At 39.9% G+C, this 21,987-nt stretch overlaps 1 protein-coding gene across 1 annotated transcript in view; it reads left to right on the forward strand.

Moving 5' to 3' along the window:
* The window catches only part of LOC124799159, a 140,234-nt gene extending 118,483 nt beyond the window's left edge, over nt 1–21,751 (forward strand). The window contains exons 3-6 of the mRNA XM_047262697.1: nt 6,547–6,660; nt 12,149–12,561; nt 14,905–15,099; nt 18,331–21,751. Coding sequence (XP_047118653.1) covers nt 6,547–6,660; nt 12,149–12,561; nt 14,905–15,099; nt 18,331–19,105 — 1,497 coding nt within the window. The 3' untranslated portion in view covers nt 19,106–21,751. The remainder of the gene's footprint in view (nt 1–6,546; nt 6,661–12,148; nt 12,562–14,904; nt 15,100–18,330) is intronic.
* The last annotated feature ends 236 nt before the right edge of the window (nt 21,752–21,987 follow it).

The raw sequence follows: 21,987 nt of genomic DNA on the forward strand, positions 1-21,987 counted from the left end.
TGCGGATCGACTTTGTGGGTCGGCAGCGGTCGGTGTCTCAAAGGCTTTCCGGTCGTTTGCTGACAGACGCCTTCCCCGACCGACAGAGCTTTGATTGTGCGATGTGGATGTACGGCCGACGTTTTCTCACTTCCGTGTTCATTCAGGTCAAATAACTCCTTCTTACGTAATGGAACTGGAGCAACGGTACGTGACCAGAAAGCTAAGAAAACATTTACACTGTGATATAAAAGCGTGATCAGCTGTTTTGGCTTCAAAGACAAAAATCGCTATGTGTAAGTCATTAGCAAAGATTTAAACGTACAGAATTACTTTTATGAGATTAGCCATTTTGATTTCTTTTAGCTAATATTTTAAGATTCACAAGATAAGTAGTATCAAAACTAAAAACAGCAAGTATGAATCAGCAGAAAAAATACCCAGTTACGTAGCCATTCAGTTTCTTGAGGTGTCCAAATTTTGTACCATCTGCTTTCATGTTTCGTGTTAGAATATCCCCCAACGGCACCAGGCCCAGTTCCATTAACAACACTGTACACACTGGCAGGTACAACCGCCATTCTCCGAACAGAAATATGATTTATTCAGTATTGGCTGGCAGAGGATGTTGAATTTCCTCAAGGAAATTTTCTTGCGCTTATTCGTTGTTCCAACGGCAAATTTTGGTCACGAAACTAGCAGCAAACTCACATTTATCTATGTCTATACCCCGCAAACCACCTGTTGGTGTATGGCAGAGGGCAGAGGGTACTCTAATAATGTTCCACTGCAACTGCCCCCTTGTCCTGTTCCAGTCGCGAATGCTCCGTGGGAAGAACGATTGTTGGCGAGCTTCGACCTTCTACAAATGTACGTACGCTTTCGAAATTTAAACACTTACCCTCACCGTTATGCACAATACCTCCCTTGTAGCGGCTATCACTGGAGCTGCATGAGCCATCTCCGTAACGCTTTTACGATTACTAAATGAACCTCTGACGTGACGCACTGCTTTGCTTCGAATATTTTCTGTTTCCTCCATCAAGCCTATCTGTTCCAGATCCCAGACTATTCAAATATTGGTCGAATGAGGCTTTTGTAAACTACTTCCTTTGTTGATGGACTACACTTCCTGGATATTTTTCCAATGCATATTAGTCTGGCATTTGCCTCAACTGCGATTACTTTTACGTATCCGAATGCAGTCGCTCAGCGGAAGACATTTCTTGGAAATCCTTCCATCGTGGCTGAAGAGTAACTGAATTTCTTCCTAACGCGACAGCAGGGTCTTGCCACAGTTTGTGAGACGAGCACATAATTGGAACCACCAACAGATTAGATCCAGTGTTGTCACCACATATTTTTTCTTGGAATTGCAACTGTGAAACGGAACCAGTGATGCTAGAAACATAAAATGAGACATTTTCACAGAATACTACAGTATCTGCGTGTGTCATATGAAAGGGACAAATAATGTTAGCAATAGGTATCTTTCATCATATGATGTGGTGACTTTGGATGTATGGATACTTTCGTAATTCTGAAGTAAAATGTATCATTCATCGTTTGTTTCATGTTTTAATCAAAGAACGTTGCAAATTTGGTTTCGTGTAGATCCATATATTAGAAGGATTTTCAGTTTGTGATTGAATGAAACAAATATAATTATTGCTCCAAGTCGTACAATAAAGTAAACCGAAAAAGAATAAATTGTAAGTTATACCAACGTTTATTTAGGTGTTAAATCAAATGTAGACTAAAATTCTGTGTGAAAGTTGTGGAGTTAGTTCGCACTAAAAGGAAAATTAAGACTACAAAATGGATAGCTGTAGTAAAAGAAGACCAGAAGAAGAGAGACAGTACAACAGGAAATACAACAAAAGTCACTATGGGCCAAGAAGGCTGGAACCACTTGGTCTTAGGATAGAAAAATAAACCATTCTGAGAACTTGAAAGTACTATGCGCACAAAGAAGGGCTAAAAGAAAATTCTAAAATGCTCTTCGTCGTACAGTAAGACCCAAACGCGAATAATAATATAGTCAACACGCTGGGAGTGGTCAAATAAAATGAAATTGCCTCTCTTCAACAAACGCTTGCACACTGATACGAGACCCATTGGGTGCACATGAGAAAGGCACAGGGCACAAGGACTACCATCTGATAACGCCCGCAAGTACTATCGCGTGTATAGTTGCAGAGGAGCTCTGTACTAAACTAGATAATTCCGTGTTCGCTTCGGTAATTCGTAGTCGTTAGAGCGTGTAAATCAACTACCAGGTGTAAGGCTGAAAAAGTTTCAGTGAACATGTTTTGAGTGGCTCGGCGATTACTCGTGCCACAGAACAGAAACAGGCGCGCCATAACCTGTTATGTAATTTGCCAGTGAGCATAAACGCAGCGAAGGCTCTTATTTATTCCAGTCGCAGGCGGCGCTCGTAAGGGAAGTTTTTATGGCGCACTGGACCGGTAAAAAGAACTCATAAACGTCAGCTATTCGTACCGTTTGTTGCTTCCATTCATGCCTGCATGCGCGTGCGCTCGCTTAAATCTGATTGCTTCGTTGTTGCACAGCGAATAACACGCGTGTCGTAGGAGCGCATATACATTTGAGCAACCTGTTCGTGCAACGTTCATACATACCATGCCTCTATTCCTTACCTATCTTTCCCCCGTCTCAGTTAGGCTGAAGTAAACATTTGATTCGTGATGAGTCATTCTTCGGTTTTTGATGTTCTGAATGGGCACGTGTTTGCAGAACAAAATATAGGATTGGGTTCCGCCACTTTTTGCAAAACACAGATAATTATTCTTATGTTATTTTTCTTGCCCAAACATGTTACGACACTTCTGTCCAATCATCAGGTAACTACAGTTTCAATAAAATAATAACAGTAAATAGTAATACGGATGTACTGAAACATGTTTGGGCAAGAAAACTGTGTGAGAATTTATAAGGATTATGACTTGAATAAAGCAGTGAATATAGAAGGGGCCAGTAAGGCATATTGACTAGTAGCCAGTGTACCCAGAGGAATTTCTCTTGAACTATTTCGTGATTCCCCGTAAAACAAACCTATCCGACTTGTAGTGAAGCCTGTGCGCCCCTCCCCCCCCCCCCCCCTCCCCTCTTGACCCTGACCTTGTTCTGGGAAAGCTGTCGTCGGCTGATAGACTTGTGCGGCAGTGCCTCAAGTAATTCAGTTTTAACCTCGTCCTGTATTTCCTGCCACTCGTATGAGTGTGGATTCCCAGATTTATATCCTTCGTACCCTATGAAGTTCACGCGCGGAAGAGGTGTCGTACAAAACCTTAGTTCCATCAGTCCTGGAGTATTGATAGTTAGTCTCGGACTATAACCAAATTGAATTGACAGTAGAGGATAAAAGATACAAAGAAATGCCTCACAAACTGTCATGGATTTGTTGTCAGCATGACAGTGACACAGAATTGCTCAGCAAACTGTAGACGTCACAAGAAATACATTCTGCGTACTGAAGATACACAGCCAAAATAAACTTCCTTCTAAAATGAGTCATGGATCATATTACTTCCTACAACATATATCTCGCATATAAATACATTCCGCCAGACACACAATGTCATAGATTACAGATGCCTTCACCGAGCGAGGGCACGTAACACACAGGCTCATCTAAAATCATTAGCGCCGGCCAGAGTGGCCGAGCGGTTCTAGGCGCTACGGTCTGGAACCGCGCGACCACTACGGTCGCAGGTTCGAATCCTGCCTCGGGCATGGATGTGTGTGATGTCCTTAGGTTACTGAGGTTTAAGTAGTTCTAAGTTCTAGGGGACTGATGACCTCAGGAGTGTGCTCAGAGCCATTTGAACCATTTTTGAATCGTTAGCTACTCTAACGTGTCACCTCGCAAAACAAAAGCCAGTAAATATCACAGAGATAGAACAACAATACCGAAGAAATTAAAGTGTTTACGGTAGAAAAGGGTGACTAGGTCAGGAGACTACTGAATCATAGGGTAAAGAAGATTAGATGTTATCACGGTGGCAGTCCCGGAAGGAATCGAATGCGGCACATTCCAGGAAGTGAAAGCCTTTCCGAGATAAAAATTCTAAGGCAGCAAATTTTCGGGCAGTTATTTGACAAACTCGGAATGTGAAACTTCGATTCTGGACCAGAAAAATCGATGGAAATATTTCTTCCTCCGAGAGCCCTGCATTAGGATGCAGAAGTGCCATTATATTGGCGAACGAGGAAGACAATCTGTGACTGTAACATTTCAATATACGGAACATATCGCGTGTTGTATAAAATAAGATAACTAGTTACGTGATGCCGGCCGCGATTACTGGATTTGGAGCACGAACTCGAATTGGAATGTATGGAGAAAGAAATCGACCCTGGACTTGTGGAAGGAATTACCCTCACATTCGTGGTAAGTGATTCAGGAAAGTCGTGGAAAACCTAAATGTGGGAAACCCTTTCCTCTCAGATAGTAAATCAGTGTAGTAAGAAAAAGTTATTAGAATTGTGACGTACATGGAGAATGTCTGCCATTACTCTTGGTACTTTATGCACTTACACGTTCGTTAATCTTTTGGCTCAGAACAGGTGATTTGTATGATAATTTGCTTGTTGTTGTTTGACAGATTCGAAACCAAGTTCAGCAGTCATTAATTCAGTTGTTCTCACGGGTATCTGTGTGTTTTCTGTATGGTTCGATTTCCATCACTTATTTGAAGTGCACCTCAACATGTGGGGCTGATCGATATACTCATGCATTTGAAATTATTTGCCATTGTGAAGCTCCATTCACTTCTTGGAGTAGCAAACGATATCATCGCGCGAGTTTCAATCTTCCCGATATGGAAGGTGGGAGTCATTCAAAGGCAGGGGACAATGCGGGTCATTTGCTGTTTTGCATCTTATTCTTGATGTAAACCATCAGATAACGAGAACTAATTACAAAATACGCGAGCGCTCACGTATCATAACAGCTGCCACCACCTATCAAGTCCCTTGTACTGTTGCTAGCCGCCTCGCCGCTCAAAGTGTTGCGCACTCCTTTGACACAGAGGGACCGCCTTTGATTCTTTAAGTGGCCATACTAGGTTCTGGGCGTCGGCCAGATAGCGAGATCAAAGGCGCTTACGAGTTCCGGCAAATAGCTCACCGACTCCTCCGTCGTGTTCCATTGATATCCATAAAACTGTGGTCACCCGCTGGGGCTCCTCCGCCCATTCATGTAGCTCGCTGCCGAGTCCAGCGCTGCCAAGCGGCGGGAAGGCGAACTGGGGGCAGCGGCGTGACCTTGGCGGGCGGTCGTCGTTTGTGTATGCAAGGCCGGCGACTTTTATTTGACGGAGCGGCGGCGGTCGCTTTGAAGAATCACTGTGTTGCCAAACATAAACATCAGTTCCTCGAATTCTAATGCCTGCTGCGTTCGCCATTACCTCTGAACGTATTTCCCTTATTTGTGCCTACTGATGTGCCTGGTCACTTACCCCAGATTGCAAAACGCTTCCTACGAGGGCAAGATTTTTTTTTTTTTTTTTCGAAAGGGTAGTGGGAGTCTTTCTTGGGTCAAAAAGTTCTAATCATTGGACTTTAAACAACTTTTTGTCTTTAGGTGATGCCACCTCTGACTTGCGATTCTAGAAGGTCGACTAAAACTCTTCTACGTCTGTCACAGCCTACGCTTTGTAGTCATAACGCTTTCCAGCACCAAATTATTTTAGATGTAAGGATAGATGGGCCCTCGGATGTGAAATGTGGTGTATAATGTACCGGTTCCAACAATTTGTACTTCAAATCCCTTACATTTTCGTATTGCAAAAACAACTTCGGGGGCAAATTCTACTGAAGAAATTCTTCTTCTTTCCCCATAGTACATAGTCACTTGTTTCAGATGGAGTGTCTGAAACAATGCTTGAAATCAAGTATATGTGAACAAGGATTTGCCAATCACCTACGATCTACATTTTTCAAGTGTACTCACCATTATGTAGTGCCGCATGAATTTCAGCAATCTGAGTTTGGTTCATTACGAAGCTTGATCTCTTCTTTTAAATGCTCTGGTCGCTAAGAAAATTGTATTCGTTCCACTGATGGTAACGTCTCTCTTCTTATCCTCCTTTCTATGTCTTACATAGTTAATCCAATAGTATCGATGGTTTAATTAACACAAATTTCCAAGAATAATTTTAATGATCAAACTATACATTTTTCAAGTAAGTATAATTATATATTATCACCAAAACTTAATGCAGGACTGTGCACACTCCAGTTTTGATAATATGGCAGAATTAAATATTTTTCTGCCTGTGGCTCATTAACCTCGTTTATATGGTCAGAGGAACTTAAGAACAATATTAGTTCAGTATTTTTAAAAAGGAAAGAAGTTTTTGGTCAGGGGCAAGATTTATAATTTGTAGTAATTGGGTTCAATTCGAAAAATATTGGCAATTACTTATCGCTGCTATGCGTCTCACTCATGTAATAATTCGAGTTTATAACATAAATTATTGGCTTTATTATATCTCAAAAAGTCGTCGCCAGTGTAACAGCTGATTTTCATTGTCCCCACAGGAGTTCGAGTGTGACGTTTCCGTTGAGGGTGGCGTCGATGCAGGGGGACAAGAACGACAAGAATTTTCCTTCACGCTGTACGACTTTGATGGTCACGGGAAGATCACCAAAGATGTAAGTAAATCAGTCTTGCAATGAACGGGGCTCAATCAGTTACAAAAAAAGTTATTGTGTGATTAGTTTTTGTTGAATGGAAGTAGAATTCAGGTTTAGAAATTAGTCTTCCCGTTGTTAACACTTTTACCAAATACATGGTGATTATTTCGAAATAGTGACTTATTGCTTGGGTGTTAGCATTGCAACTGTGGTTTTTTTTTTTAATTTAGAGGACAAATCCACCGAATTTAATTATGTTAGGCAATTTAGTTGCAACAGTTTGGTGATGAATCGGGACCAGAAGGAATATCTTCTGATCTTGAAATTTCCGCTTGCTTAGCAGCAGCAATCCGTCACTTAAATGGATTCACTACAACAAAGGAAAAGCACGCAATATTCGTTTCAGACTGCCATACTGCACCTATGGCTCGTGATAGGTAAGAGTACCATCAGAGGGGAATTTTGCAACTTATGTAAGCTTCCCCACTCCCTCCCCCTTGCCACGCCACCACCTCCTTCACCCCCATCACCACCACCCTCCGCCTCTTGTTCTACATTTCAAGGCGATGTTTCCGGCGCAGATTTAACTAACGTAATAAGATTTTATTTATTCAGAAAGGAGAACTGACGTATACAGGTAAACAGGGGAAAGGGGAAAATTAAAAGCTGTGACCATGTACCTAGTACCCTATTCATATCCCTGTTTCACTTCAAATGCAATTTTAATTTAAATTATCAACTGTAGATGACAGATTTATGTTCAGAAAAGTCACGTGCGTCATCATAAAGTCACTGTTTATTTGGTTAGCAAGAAATCTCAATCAAAGTTGTGTTCAGGCTCGCAGTCTTTATTGTTTTCAAAATACAACTTTCGCTAAAGGCAATCACGCTAGATTGTTCCCATATTATTTTTATAGGAGCTGTCTCACTGTACATCTTGATTTAAATACGTACCATTAAACGAACGCAGGGTATTTACTTTAAATTAATATATAACGTGTCGTCGTGTGTTACTATTTAGACACTATTGTTAACCTTAAAATTTAACTTAATCTTAATCACAATATCTTCTCGTGTAATATTAATTTCCTTTATTTTCATGGTGTTTCTCAGCTTTGCCCATCATCTACACCTTACCACAATTTCTTCTCCCGTAATAATTTTCCTTCTTTCCATTATGTTTCTCGCCTTTACTCATCTTGTACATATCGCAGTAGCTACTCGCGTAATTTTAATAATTTCCTTTCTTTTCGTGATGTTTTTTAGCTTTACTCATCACCTACATTATTCTCTCATTTCGTACGTCACCGCTCAATGGCAATTATCACGCCAACTCCACTTCTCGACTCATTACTTACGACGACTCGAAACTGACTACAAGAATAAAAACATTCCACGCTTGAAAAAACAGAACATTATCTAAAAATTGTATTGCCCATTCAATATCTGTCCGGTTACCAAAAAACCCGGTACCGGTGAATACGGTACACTTACTTGGATTTCCCCAATGCTAAGTAGTAAATCGAGCACCATGTTTCCTTCAGAGAACTCCATCAGCTGCCAGGTTTTCAGTTTCCTCCCAGTTCTTGTCCATGCAGTGAAGAATCCCTTGCAAAATTTTGTTTTCGTGTGTTACGAGGTACTCCTTCTGTATCCACCCGTTTGTTTCCCAGACAATGCTGGTTTGGGGACTTTCACGTTTCATGTGTAGAATATTTTCCGCAAATTTCAGTCTTCTTAGCTATGATTTTGTGCAGGTTTCGTACCACTCCTTCCCGGCACTTCATCATGTGAGACGTGGTCGCAATAACTGATCATCAAAGTTCATCTCAAGCATCGTTGGTAGTAAACATTGAGCTTGTGTGCTGATTTTACTAGTATTTTCCAGGTCACACATGCGTATATGGTCATCGGGAGAATGATAGAGGAGTACGGCCGAAGCTTTGTGCATATACTTACAGTCTAATTGTCACATGGATCGCATTCGTTGGAGCAATTCTGCTCTTGATATCTGCACATACGGTCGACACCTTGTAGTACCTATACTTTGAATAGATACAGTTCCGTTTTTTATATACGACTCGGCGATCTAGCGTGACAGCACATTTTCGTCTAGCTACTTCAAGCTCTTCTTAATCTTTAGCTGGTTCTCGTTGTTGCTTTACCATCTTTCTTTCATCTATATGATGCCAAATCCGATCTTGAATCCATCACTCTTTCTGTGTTCCTCCCTGTTGCCTAACTGTCTCTTCAGCATGTGTATCTACAGAATCCTTGAATTCAAACCATTGCGTTTCAGCGTTATCAGGTAGATCCTGAGGTGCCTGGAACCGAATTTTGAAGCTAATTACAATTGAATTTTTTTACTTCCTTGTCTTTTCACTTTGTCACATGAAACGGTCGCGTAGGTTCTCGGCGTTGCACCGATATGAACTTAACTTTCAAGTCCTCTAGGCCCAAGAAATGGTCTGATGCAGCATCTGCAGCACGGATATCTCGCCAAGATGTCTTATGTTGGCTATTTGTACAAACGTAAACAACTTCATTTAGAGTGTTTCCATCAGGCGATCGCCAGGTCTTCTTGTGTCTCATTCTAAGTTGAAAGAAACTGTTGTCTTTATAGAGAGCCCGTGACGGCTGCACAATATTCCGAAACGTTCACCATTAACATTCGAGCGTGGTGCTGTCGCAAAGGGTCCAACAACATGTTGAAAGTCATTACGGTCATTGCTAAGTAGCGCATTCTTGTCACCCATAAGAAGTATAAGATCATATTGAGTAAGGAATTCGTATCACCAACAAGAGGTGTAAGATTATGACTGGTTTTCGTTAGATACATCGTGCAACTGCTCATAAAAAGTTTCCTTGTCTTCGTCGCACTATGCACCTACTGATCATTGTGCGCAGAGCACAAAGGACTGTTTTACTATGGGTGACCATTTGATCGCTGCTTATCCTACGAACATCACAAAGACACAGTATGTCTAGTTTATGAAGAACGAATTCATGGTGTAAGTCTACGAGCTGGCCTGTTGTTTCTGTAGCGGTATAAAGTTTAACGGGGTTGGGTTGCTAACCTCACGGTCCAACCTTCTTCCCTTCTCACCAGGGCTTGGGACTGGCAGTTACGTACCTATCCATGCAGTGAATTCATCATGTCCGAACTGCTGAAGTTGTCGGTGAACATGTTTGGACTTTGCCATTACCACAGTTGCGTTGTAAACAAACATCGCCAAAAAAATCCAACGCGGCTCCATAAGTGACGTTCACAGCCACTGGTGAAGTATATGAAATGTATTCGCAATTGCGAATATGGACAACCATCAGCTGTATAATGTAATGACGACAATGAAAATTTGTGTCGGACCGGGACTCGAACCCGAATTTGCCGCATATCGCGAGTGGTCGCCTTACCATGAGGTTTTCGAGCACGTCTCACAGACTGATCCAAACTTTCATATGTCGTCAACCATGTGTCCACAACTTGTTCTCGTACATCTATTATGTACATTCCGATACAGGGGGACATTTTTAAAGTCGCTTGCCAAGCGACGGCGGATAAATATGATATTGCAGTGCCTGTGTTACGCCGAATTACGATGCAGTGCTCCTTCAGATACGTATGCTATATTATCCTCGTGAAGAACGTCGCCGCTGCCACTGTCGCAATGGCCCACACTAACTGGCCATTTCGGACGCTGTTAACACGTAACTTGAATTCATCCTCCAAATTTGCACTGTTTTGAATCACATTGAAAAAAGATTTCAAAAATATCTTTGACTCTTAATCACGTGTTACACAGTTTCAATTTGCCTTTGCGAGTGTTTGACCGACACATATTCGTTGGTCATCTTGAATGAACTGTTGTTTTACCCAACATCATGTGGCGAACTGTTCGTTCGTGGGTATTTCAAGCAGTACCCAAGTTATGTAACGCACGTACAAAAGCGCTATGGGGCTTGAAGATATTTCTCGAAGAAACGTCAATTCGTTCTCCGTTTCGTTTTAAAAGCAAATTAAAATCCCTTTTAGGCGGTATCTCCTTTTATTCCGGAGACGTATTTTTAAATAGACCCATTTCCACCTTTTATTTTTACACAATGTGAACACAATTAATATTTTTTCCGGATTGCCGGTTTTGGCTTATTATAGCCATCATCAGAGATCAGAACCAATAACGAAAAATAGAAAATTAAGTACTCCAAAATTTCTGTAATGAAGTAATGGTACAAAACCGTACATAATCAATTAGTATGTTATTACGCAGCGACTCCGGACAACGGCCCGCCATGTGGTTTGGTATCTTGGTCTGAATATGATTTATTATAACCGAAACCGGCTGCTTCCAGTAGAAGGAAAATAAATAGGATTTGGATTATGATTTTTTATTTTTATAATACGGAGTGCAGTTGTGCAAGTTGCAACATTCTTATAATTCATCATGTTTTAGCAGAAAACCATTCATACACAAATTTAAGACGAGTGCATAGGCCTACATGTTGATTTATATAAATCAACCCTGTATGAATATATCCATGCATTTAATATACATTCATTACTTCAAACACTACTTGATCATATATAGACAAAGGAACCCTAAGCCACCTGTTTTCATGGCACAAATGTGCCTTCGTCTGAGTGACATCGACACACGGCCATTACATCTTTCTGTCTCTATCTATCTTTCTGTCTGTATCTATTAACCATATGGTTTTTTTTTGTCACCACCATACATGTATGAAACAGTATTAATCGCATTACTAGCGGTTTGCGGTTTTGAGCTTCTAAGACACTTCAGTACAGATTCGTGAGGACCCAGTGACTAAATTTCAATGTACATTATTTATTAGATCTGAAGATGACCACATATTGATGAGAACTAGCCATATTATAAAAATAAATGTGCAACTGATGTGGAAAAATAAACAATTAATTTTAAATGTGAACACCGTTGCGGAATCTCTCGGCAATAGTGAAAATGTATAATGAAATTGGTGAACATATAACTGTATTTTCATCTAGGAAGTATATTTCTTTAAATTTGTAGTTTTTCTGCCGTCTCAGTTGTACATTTATTTTCATAATATGCCTAATCTCGATTAGTATTTGATCATCTTCAGATCTTAAAAACTAAAATAAAGTAGAAAAGTATCACAGATCTGTAACACTTTTCTACGTATTTTAGAGTAATAGAAAATAGATACTTAGTTTTTGTTTTGTTTTATTTATTAGATGATGAAGATGACCAAATATTAATGGAAACTAGCCATATTATAAAACATAAATGTGCAACTGAGATGGCAAAATAAACGATTAATTTTAAATGTCAACACAGCTGCGGAATCTCTCGGCAATAGGGAAAATATATTTGTTGACGGCTTGTAACGATTTGCAGATTAGCGGAATACTGCAGATTAAATACACGGAAAACGTAGATGTTTAGGTGAACCGACATCTTGCCTCCGCGTTGTTTTTTCTGAGACGGTCTACCTTGTGTTAACACAGGACATAGCGGGCCTCGTGACAACGATATACGAGACACTGGGCTCCTCCATCAAAGTTCCTCACTACGGCAGCAAGACGATCAAGGTGAAGCTGACGGTGTCCCCGGACCAGCGCAAGAGCGCGGAGCAGCAGCAGCAACACAACCAGCCGCAGCCGCAGGCGAGCGGTCGCAAGCTGAAGCGCGACCTCAACGTGACTATCCGCGAGTCGCGGCAGGCGGGGCCCGCGACGCGCCGTAAGCGCGCCGAGACGGCGGCGCCCGCGCCCGCGGCGCCGCCCCACAGCTGCAGCAGCGGCTCCGCCACCGCCCCCGGCAGCGAGAACAACGACGACGGCGCCGCCGACATCTCGGAAGACGATGACGAGGACGAGGGCACTCGCCAGCACCCGTCCCCGCGGGTCGCGGTTGACAGGTGAGGCTGCTCTGGATTTTCGTATCTTTCACTTCCACGGAGGATCATAATAACAAAGTGACTGACGCTCAACTTCTTTATATCGCAACTATCGCAGCGGCAGCCAACTTCAAGCTGCGATTATACAGAGCGCAATAGTTTCGCGAGACCAGTCTCGCGTAGTTTGAAGAAGGTCCCCACCGCGAAACGTGTCAGGCGAGGTCGCTGCGCTGTGAGCCAAGCACCTGTTGGTGTTTTGAGTGTGAAACAAAGTGCTGCGCTTTTCTTGTTTGCAGCAGCCGGAGGTACGACAGAGCATGACGGCACGATTGTCTCGCTCAAATTGACGGGCTCACCCTTTTTTTTCGTGCTGTTTCACGCCTTGCAGAATAGCTTTGCAAATTGTTTCATGAGGCAAGTCTCGCATAATGTTAACACACCCCTCGAATGACCTAGCTATTTCCTCGTGTTCAGTTCACATTCTCAGGCCCCGATTACTATAGTTGGCTGCAGATGACAATGGCAGCTGGTAACACAAATGCTGACCAAGTGATGTGACACAGTGGTTAGCACACTGGACTCACAGTTGGAAGGACGGCGTTTCAAAGCCACGTCCTCCTATCCAGATTTAAGTCTTCCATAATTTCCCTAAATCTCTCCAGGCAAATGCTGGGGTGGTGCCTTTGAAAGGGCCTGACTTATTTCCTTCTGCACCCTCGACACAATCCAAGTGTATCCCCCATCTATAATGACCACAATGTCGATGGGACTTAAACCCACTGTTCCTTCCTTCTTTTAAAACAAATTTTATACTTAATTTTCGATGTGCACTTATTTTTGTGCCCTAGTTTTGTATTTTATGCAACGAAATTTGTGTAGCTAGCGCCCTAATAGAAAAGTGATAAAGGCCAATATGATGCTGACATTATGCCACAGCCATGTAAGGTGTTTGGGTAATGGTGAAGTGACAACAGGGCCCCCTTTGGTACCAGTCAGTCACTTTTTTAATGTGGTTCAGGCACAGAGATTAATGTAGCTGGGTACTAATGTGGAGGTACCAGATTTGATTCCTGGTTGCCACCTCAGATTTTTTCAACTTTTCTCTCAGACTTATCAGGCCAAATGAGAAGCTGCAGTCTGGGGAGGATAACTGAGAGCAACATTTCTCCCAAAAGTGTTGCAAGATGCTCTTTGGGATTCAGGTTAGGAGAATGACCTGGTCACATTATCTTTTGAATTCTTTTTTGGTCGAGGAATTCAGTCGCAAGATATGCCCTGTCCAGTGAAACAGTGTCATTTTGTAAGGCAAAATGATCATCTATTGCCATAGCATAAGGATTTGTAACAAACTATCACAGTTTTCCGAGGAAAGACTTGCAAGTCTCTGTGCACAAATTAGCTATCCCTCACACAGATACTCTCTCTCACAAAGGTAAAGACACATTTCCCACAGATGCTTTGACTTTTTGAGAAATTAAGACTGTTCTGCTGTAACTTTTTTAGGTGATTCAAGACTTATCCATGAAACATTGGTGTGACTATTTCTTTATGTGCTTTATCACAAACAATGGTTGTCAACACTTGTCAGTGGCCTTTGACTATTAGCTGAAGGGTCAGGATGCCATAGTTCTAGACAGAAGTCACTACAGTGTATGAGTAACAGAAGAGTTACTATGTAACAATATTGCCATCTCATCTGAGCTTAAGCTACCGCCAATCTACTTGTGGTCCTTGAGTGTAGTCTGGTAAAAGTGCCACAACACTCCTTGGGCAGTATGACTATCTGAGCTGTCTTAGTTCATGAACACAGTACCAATGCTACCACATGCACATTTCTGAAGTATTCCAATGTCAGGAGTGATTGGCAGCATTACTTACTGTCTTTGTTCATGCCACAGCACAAACTACCACCCATTTTAAAACTGTGCTGTTGTCTGTTATATTCAGATGCAGGAGCAGTTTGCAGTGTTGTTCATTAATATTTAGTTCTGTTAAGAATCACTGTACTAAAAGATACTCAACTTATTGTTAGTTACTTTATATTATCATGAGTTACCCCATCTTGTGACATTTTCCCTAATTTTTGAAAACCAGAATAAATTTTCACATGGCTATATTAGTGGAATGAAATTAGTTAAAGGAGTGCTAATGGGTATCAATGTTTAATGTACTCATGCGTCAACATCCTTATATGAATTGCATGTAATCATTGTGCATCAGTATAGAAATCCCTTCAAAAGTTGGAAGACAACTATAGGCATATTTCTGATTATGTCTCCCACACCTACATATGAACTAATAAACCCATAGTAAATGTGCCTTATCGCCTCAGAATCTACAATAATTTCTATGTGTATGTTTCAGTGCAAGGCTTCGGAACCGCAGGTATCAGCAGCATGTAGCTTCCCGATACCGCCAGCAACACAGCACATATTGTGCAGATAGCAGCGTTCTGCGGCAGCGCACCAAGAAACGCTCTGGCTCACTGCAAAGAGAGGAGCTCCTTCAAATCATCCAGGCCAACATGGACAAGAATAACCTCGGTTTCCAAACCTCCAGGTACTTTATTAATTTGAGTCATCATTAGTTAATAATTATTCAAAGTAGTACATTCCAGACACATAATTTTCTCTAAACAAATGTATTGTACTTGTAAACACACACACACACACACACACACACACACACACACACACACACACACACACCAACTTACATATAAAAAAGACTCGTTCACTGGCACTATGGAACCCAATTATGCTCACCTTTAATCTTCAAGCAGACTGTTTTAAGCTCACTGGACAACAAATGAGAGGCTCAGCCCACATAGATAAAAAGTAGTGGGTTCTGTATGTTTACCACCAGTAAGAATTTACAGAAAGCACAAATCAGAAATTCATTATACAGATATGGTTTGGCCATATGTATTTGTATTTTCACCTTACCCTATGTAGTTGTTGCACAGCTGTGACTGTTTAGTAGAAAGTGAATTGGACAGTTCTTCACCTTAACAATTTAAAGAAAAAATAGAAGAAACATAAAGCTTACAAATTTTGTTGACATATTTTAACTGTGAAGCTTTCATCCTGTGGACAATAATGCCTAAGGCACAAGTTCTGCATGAAAAAGGTAGAAAAATATGAATTCAAAATAGTCCACAGAGGCATGGAAGTGAATTAACCACATGGGATGTTATATGAGACTGAAGATCACAATTCTAATTGAATAGGTACTGGATATTCAAATGAATTTTCATGCAACTTGTACCTTTAGAGTGAATATTAAATACCAGTACTAAAAAATTATCTAATCATTAGATCCTTTTCTGCCAGATGAGTCAGCAAAAATATGGTTACATTATGCAGCATTTTTGCTCTTATTGATCTCTTTACTGAGTAGCCAAATATGAATTTCAAGAATCCACTATTAAGTGTTATACACTCCCCCACCCCTTCCCCCCCTCCCCCCCTCCACATCTCCCTATTAATAAAGTTCTATCTGGTTACTTGTGGCTAAAAAAATTTGGTTTCCCCAGAATTTGAAACAAATGCTTTACCTTTGTAATAGTAATGCCTCTTACGGCACATCCCCAATATAACTCAGACCAAAGCTTTAATTTAATTCAGAACGTGCTACAAAATGCAAATTAGTCATTTCTTCATCTCTCATAATGAATCTACAGTAATATTATGATATGCATGTATAAATACCATCTTCTGCTGTCTCAAATGTCTAGTTTTGCTTATTCTCTATTATTTCATGCAATTAAAGTTTCAGAGTGCATGGTCCTCTTGCATTTCTGCTCCCAGTTCTAGTGAGATATATTGCTGATGTGGAATACACACCAAAGAGCAAATTCACACTTATCACATACTGCCAGAGGTGAACATGTTACAAAACAACTCAACTGAATCCTACACCAATAGATTTGTAGTGTTACACCTACCCGTGTCACCATCAAGCACCATATATTAAAATTTAAGGTCACTATCTTATGGCTTTATTTGGTATTAAGCTGTAAAAATAAGCATTGTTCACATTCTGATCAGTGAATTAAGTTCCTTGATGAATCACATTAATATCTATGGAGTTATTCACTTTATTCAAGATGCAAAAAATTAAAAATGTTTTTGTGTACTACATAACCATACTCACTATTAGTGCTTTTTATGGAATGTTTCTACAAATGTACGATGAACTATTTGCAATAGTGGTGTTTATACTTATCATTAGTGATATCACCCATATCAGCAGTGGCTTTCAAAATTGATTAATGTGAATGTCAGGGCAATTCCTTTGAAAGATGAGTGACTTCTTTGCCCAACCTTGTCCAAGCTGTGTATGTACTTTATCTCTCATTATCTCATTGTTGATGAGATGGTAAAATGTGATCTTCCTTTTTTTTACATTTTAATACAAAAAACAAAGAAAATCAGCCAGTCTCTCTTAGATTTCAGGCTTATGAACAGAACACATAGGGTACCCGCATTAAACATAATATAAAATGCAACAACTTGAGACATAATTGAGGTATTTATTGGCATTTTGCTTCTACAAGTACAGTAACTCAAAATGTTTCCTGTGTTTGCTTGTGGCACCATGTGTGCATGCATATAACTGCATTGTTCACCTAAACACACATTCCTACTTATCTAACAATCAGGAAATGGGAAAAGCAGCTTTGTGAAACTGGGAGTTGGCTTTTGATGACTGGACAGCACACCAAGTTGCATTTTTAGAGGCTACTGTTGAATTAATCCATACGTTCTTCCAGTGGAGCCCTCGTACATCAATCGGACAAGTAGCCAATTGCAGTTACCTTATTCAACAGTACACAATGTTGTCCAAAAAAGGTTGTACCTATGGATGTACAACTACAGCTTTGTCACAAAACCAAGCCTGAGAACAGACCATGATTTAAAGCATTTGCAAAGACAATTCTGGTAAAAATGCTCAAAAATGAGGCATTCCTCGATTTCATCTGTTTCTCACATGAGACTACATTCCACTTGTCCGGCATAGTAAACATGCACAACTGCTGCATATGGGAATGGAACCTGCCACTTAATATAGTGACAAGATAGTGAATGTGACACTATGAAAACTAATTGTGGTGTGTTGAAGGACAGGGTTATAGGGCTATTTTTCTTTCTGGAGCCTGCAGTTAATGCAAAAAGTTACATATGTTTGTTGGAGCTTTATTGTTGTGCAACAACTTCCTCATGACAGATCTTTCAACAAGGTGTTGCAAGATGCCATTTTGCAAATATGGTGTGAGATTTCTTGGACCAAGAGTTTCCAGATCACTCGATTGGGAGAGCTAGTCCATTGATTGCTTGATACCCCCAGAAGCCTAGGTTTTTCTGAGAAACAAGTGTACCAGATGCCAGTCTGTGATCTACCAGATCTGCACCAAATCATTTGTGCAGCTATCGCAAATGTTACACCTGCAGTGCTGCAAAACACCTCGAGAGAAGGGGAATATAGATTAGATATCAAGGTTTATTATATGCGTAAAAAAAATTTTGAGTTACCATACTTGTAGAAACATAGTGTCAATAAATATCTCATTTACTCCTCAAGTTATTACATTTTACACTATTGTATTATGTTTGACCAGTACAGCCTGTATCTACTATTATAAGTCACACGCACAGTTAGTTTCGGGTTGCCCTACTTAGATATTTTGTAACAGATCAGCTGTTTTGACCATTTCAGTATTCTTTATATAGCATAAGACTTTATATTGTCAGTTGTATCTCTCCTCTAATCAACAAAATTGACTTTCAGGAAACAGTGCGACCGAGGTGGCCTGGTTGATATTAGACATGCGCATCACAGGCATAGGCACAAGACTTCTCATCGTGAAGAGGTGCAGCTGCACTACCTTGCCCACAGCCCTGCTCCTAACTGCTATCTAGACTTGGCAGGATTGGAACACAAGTTGCAGCACTGTCACCACGAATGTCGGCACGGTGTGGAGAAATCAGTTCAGCAGCTGCAGCACAGCAGGCAGGGCTGTCACACACGTGGACACCACCGCTCTCGCTCTCACGACTTGGGTCGGTCAGTTCCAGTTGCACCAGTTGGGACATCACCAAACCGGTATCCAACAGCGGCACACTTGCCACCACCGAGGGTCTGTGCGGCTGCTGATGATATCACATCGTCACCCTTCCATTTCGGGCGGGCACGTTCGAAGTCCCACGAGGACCCGGGGCCAGACCGCAGGAAATTGCCACCATTTGTTATGGGACACACATCATCACCTCACCACCTCAAGCATCGAAACAGGGAACAGGATCAGGCCCGTGCCATGGCCCAGGTGGTTCGTTGGCTGGAGCAGGAATTTTCATCAGGCCTTGGCACTGCTGATAGGTTTGCATCTGGTAACTCTACACAACCACCACCTCCTCCTGAAGGTCCACCATCTGGCCAGCCAGAAGCAGGAAACAATTCTACAGCAGCAGGTGTCTCTTCTGTTGAGAGGCACGAGCACCATCACGTTCATGAGCACATACATCACCATTACCACCACTACAGGGAGACACCTGTCCTTGTCTGATTCTGGCATATGGCTACTACAGTATTTGATCTGGTCTCCCCGTTTCTGTGTCAGTATTTATTGTGTTATCACCCAAAAGCAACATATGTAAAGAATATAGTAATTGTAGTGCAAAAGACAAAGCTGTAATAAAGTGAACTAATATTTTCAGTTTATTCGTGGGTTTTATTGCCAGCTTTGACTGTGACAGAATCAGGTCAACATTTATTTATTTATTACAAGAATGATCTATCTGTTACCTGCAAAATATAGAATGATTGTACAGTTCTTAGGCCTACAGCAAAACAGTGTAATCAAAAACTGACATTATGTTTGTTTAGAGTTACATTCTTGATTGTGCAGCAGATGACAAGAGACTGAAATTCTGTGGCACTGAACTGGACCTTCATTCAGTCATGTCTTTGTATGTCTTATGGTTGTAACCAATTAATTTATTTATTTTAATATTCTGCGAGGTGCTATCTTATTGATTGTGGATAAGGAAATAGTTTATTTTTTCAATCAGTGCTACTGCAATGTAAACTAAAATAATGAATGTAAACTATTACATTTTGCAAACTGATTGTAATCTAGAATCTTTTGTGACACTGAAGTAGCTGTGCGGCTGTATCAATAAGGAGTCTGACCAACAGGCTGTGGCATTGTTGGGTACACAGTCCTTTTCCATTTGTGTTTCACATCAAACATATTCTGAAGTATTGCAGATATAAGAAACATAATTTTCTATCCTATTCTTGATAGTATTTTCCTCAACACTGAACGTGGCAGTAGAAATATAATTTCTTGATTTAACATGCCCAGAAAGTCTATTGTTGTATCTGTTTTACTAAAATAATAATTACAATTTCTGAAAAACGTAGTACTTTAGTTTTCATTAATGTGAGTTAGAACAAAGCAATTTTTTAATATGTGAAGGCAAAAAGATAACTTATGAAACAACAATAAATTAAAGCAAGTATTCATTTATTGATGACTGAAATATTAGTACAATTTAAAAGACAGTAAGGCACAATACCTTGACTCTCAGTAGCATCTTAGGTTTGTATAAACTGTCATGGTCTTCGATAACAATTTTCAGACATAGACTGTATCAATATATTGAATGAAGGAAGATTTAAAGCAATGAAGTTTCCAAGTAGAGCACAATGACACCAATTTGTCACAGATATTACATAAATTCACACAGATTTTCTTGTCAAATGCGAACATGACTGGATATTGGTCTACAATGACATCTGCTTCTCTAAGAGAAGTTTAGGAAGCTGTAGTTTAGGAAGCTGCGTAACATGATATTGATCCAAATGGTATTATACTAGTCTTTAAATGGGCAAAGTACTTATATAATGATATGATCTACTACACATATATTTAATGAGCTACCAAATGAAATGTTATAATTTATTCCCCTTCTTTATAGTCAGAATCTTACGAATATTGTACATAACTATATTCTGTAAATAGTGAATGAATGACTTGTGTATTATGTTTCAAATACAGTGCATTTTTTTATGTTTGTATGACTTATCTACCTCCACATACTAAAATAATGACCTGTACAATTGTATTCGAATGGAAAATCTTTCATATATTCATTCAAACTGTGTGCAGTTTGGACATTTTAATGAGCCTCAGATTCTGTGAATTTCTGTGGGTATGTTTGTTTCAAATCATACAATATGTAATATTGTATTCAAACTATAAACATTTTATTGCTGTTCTTTGCTTTTCTAATTTTTATGTCTGTTTTAATATATTGTATAGTGTAGATATGACAACTGAACTCGTGTCAAAATATTTATTTTCTGAGTTGTATAATAACTGCCAGTTTTGAGTGTAGAGAGGAGAAATGTTGATATTATGTGACTATATTTTTATGATTACTGAAACTGCTCATTAGCATTAATTTTTGTGTTCATTTTCTGTCAAGTTCTCCTAAACAGTATTTCTAAGGGTATCGTCACCACGTTTTTAATTTCTTCCTCCCATTTCAGAGTTCTGTAATATTCTCTAATCACACAACTTACAGACATAACTGTTTCTTGCTCTGTTTGTTTCAACACCACTGTAATACTGTTGTAAATCATACATATTGACATTTAATTACTGAAGTTACCAAGTGAGATTTAATTTCTGGTGTTCCTTAGCAGACAAACAAGGAAACCCAAATACCATATTTTCTATTACAATTACATGTATCTGTGTTTGCCTCATTAATGTCTTATTGTTATGTATGTGAAAGAGAACACATGAAGAGAAAGAGTTCACAGGTCTGTGATGTTATTTATTTGATTTTAAAGTGAGGGACTGTATTTATTAATTTGTGCATAAAACATGCTTTAAAGTCGTTGTGAAGGTCAAATAAAAATGTTGCAAAACAGTAGTTTGTTTAAAATAACACCTTTGTGCTAATATCTTTCATTTGATACACTCAAAATGTCCTAATTTAACAGTGAGATACACTTAGAAATATACTCATACATACTGTAAAACACACTTATGTTGTGAATGAATAATGTGTCAGTACCTACAACAGCAATGTGTATGCCTGACAATATTTCACTGCAATAAATTACTACACTCGCCTATTGTATATGTGTTTCAATTAACTGTCAATACCTGAAGAAGCTGTGTTAGACAACATGAAAATTATAGAGAGTGCTTTCATCATAACTAAGGACATTATGGTTAGTAACTACTGTATACCGACTGCAATCTGGAAAACAAAATAAAAATTTGCGATAACAGATTCAGCTTCATTACCATGCCTTAATATGCAACCTGAGAGTTCATTTAACCAATTACATTGCAGTGTAATTTGCTGTTCTACAAATGTCATGTAGTTACACAGATTTTGTATCAGATAGCTTGGACGTGTCCTGTTG

The sequence above is a fragment of the Schistocerca piceifrons genome, chromosome 5 (assembly GCF_021461385.2).
Source record: "Schistocerca piceifrons isolate TAMUIC-IGC-003096 chromosome 5, iqSchPice1.1, whole genome shotgun sequence".
Taxonomy (NCBI): Eukaryota; Metazoa; Arthropoda; class Insecta; order Orthoptera; family Acrididae; genus Schistocerca; species Schistocerca piceifrons.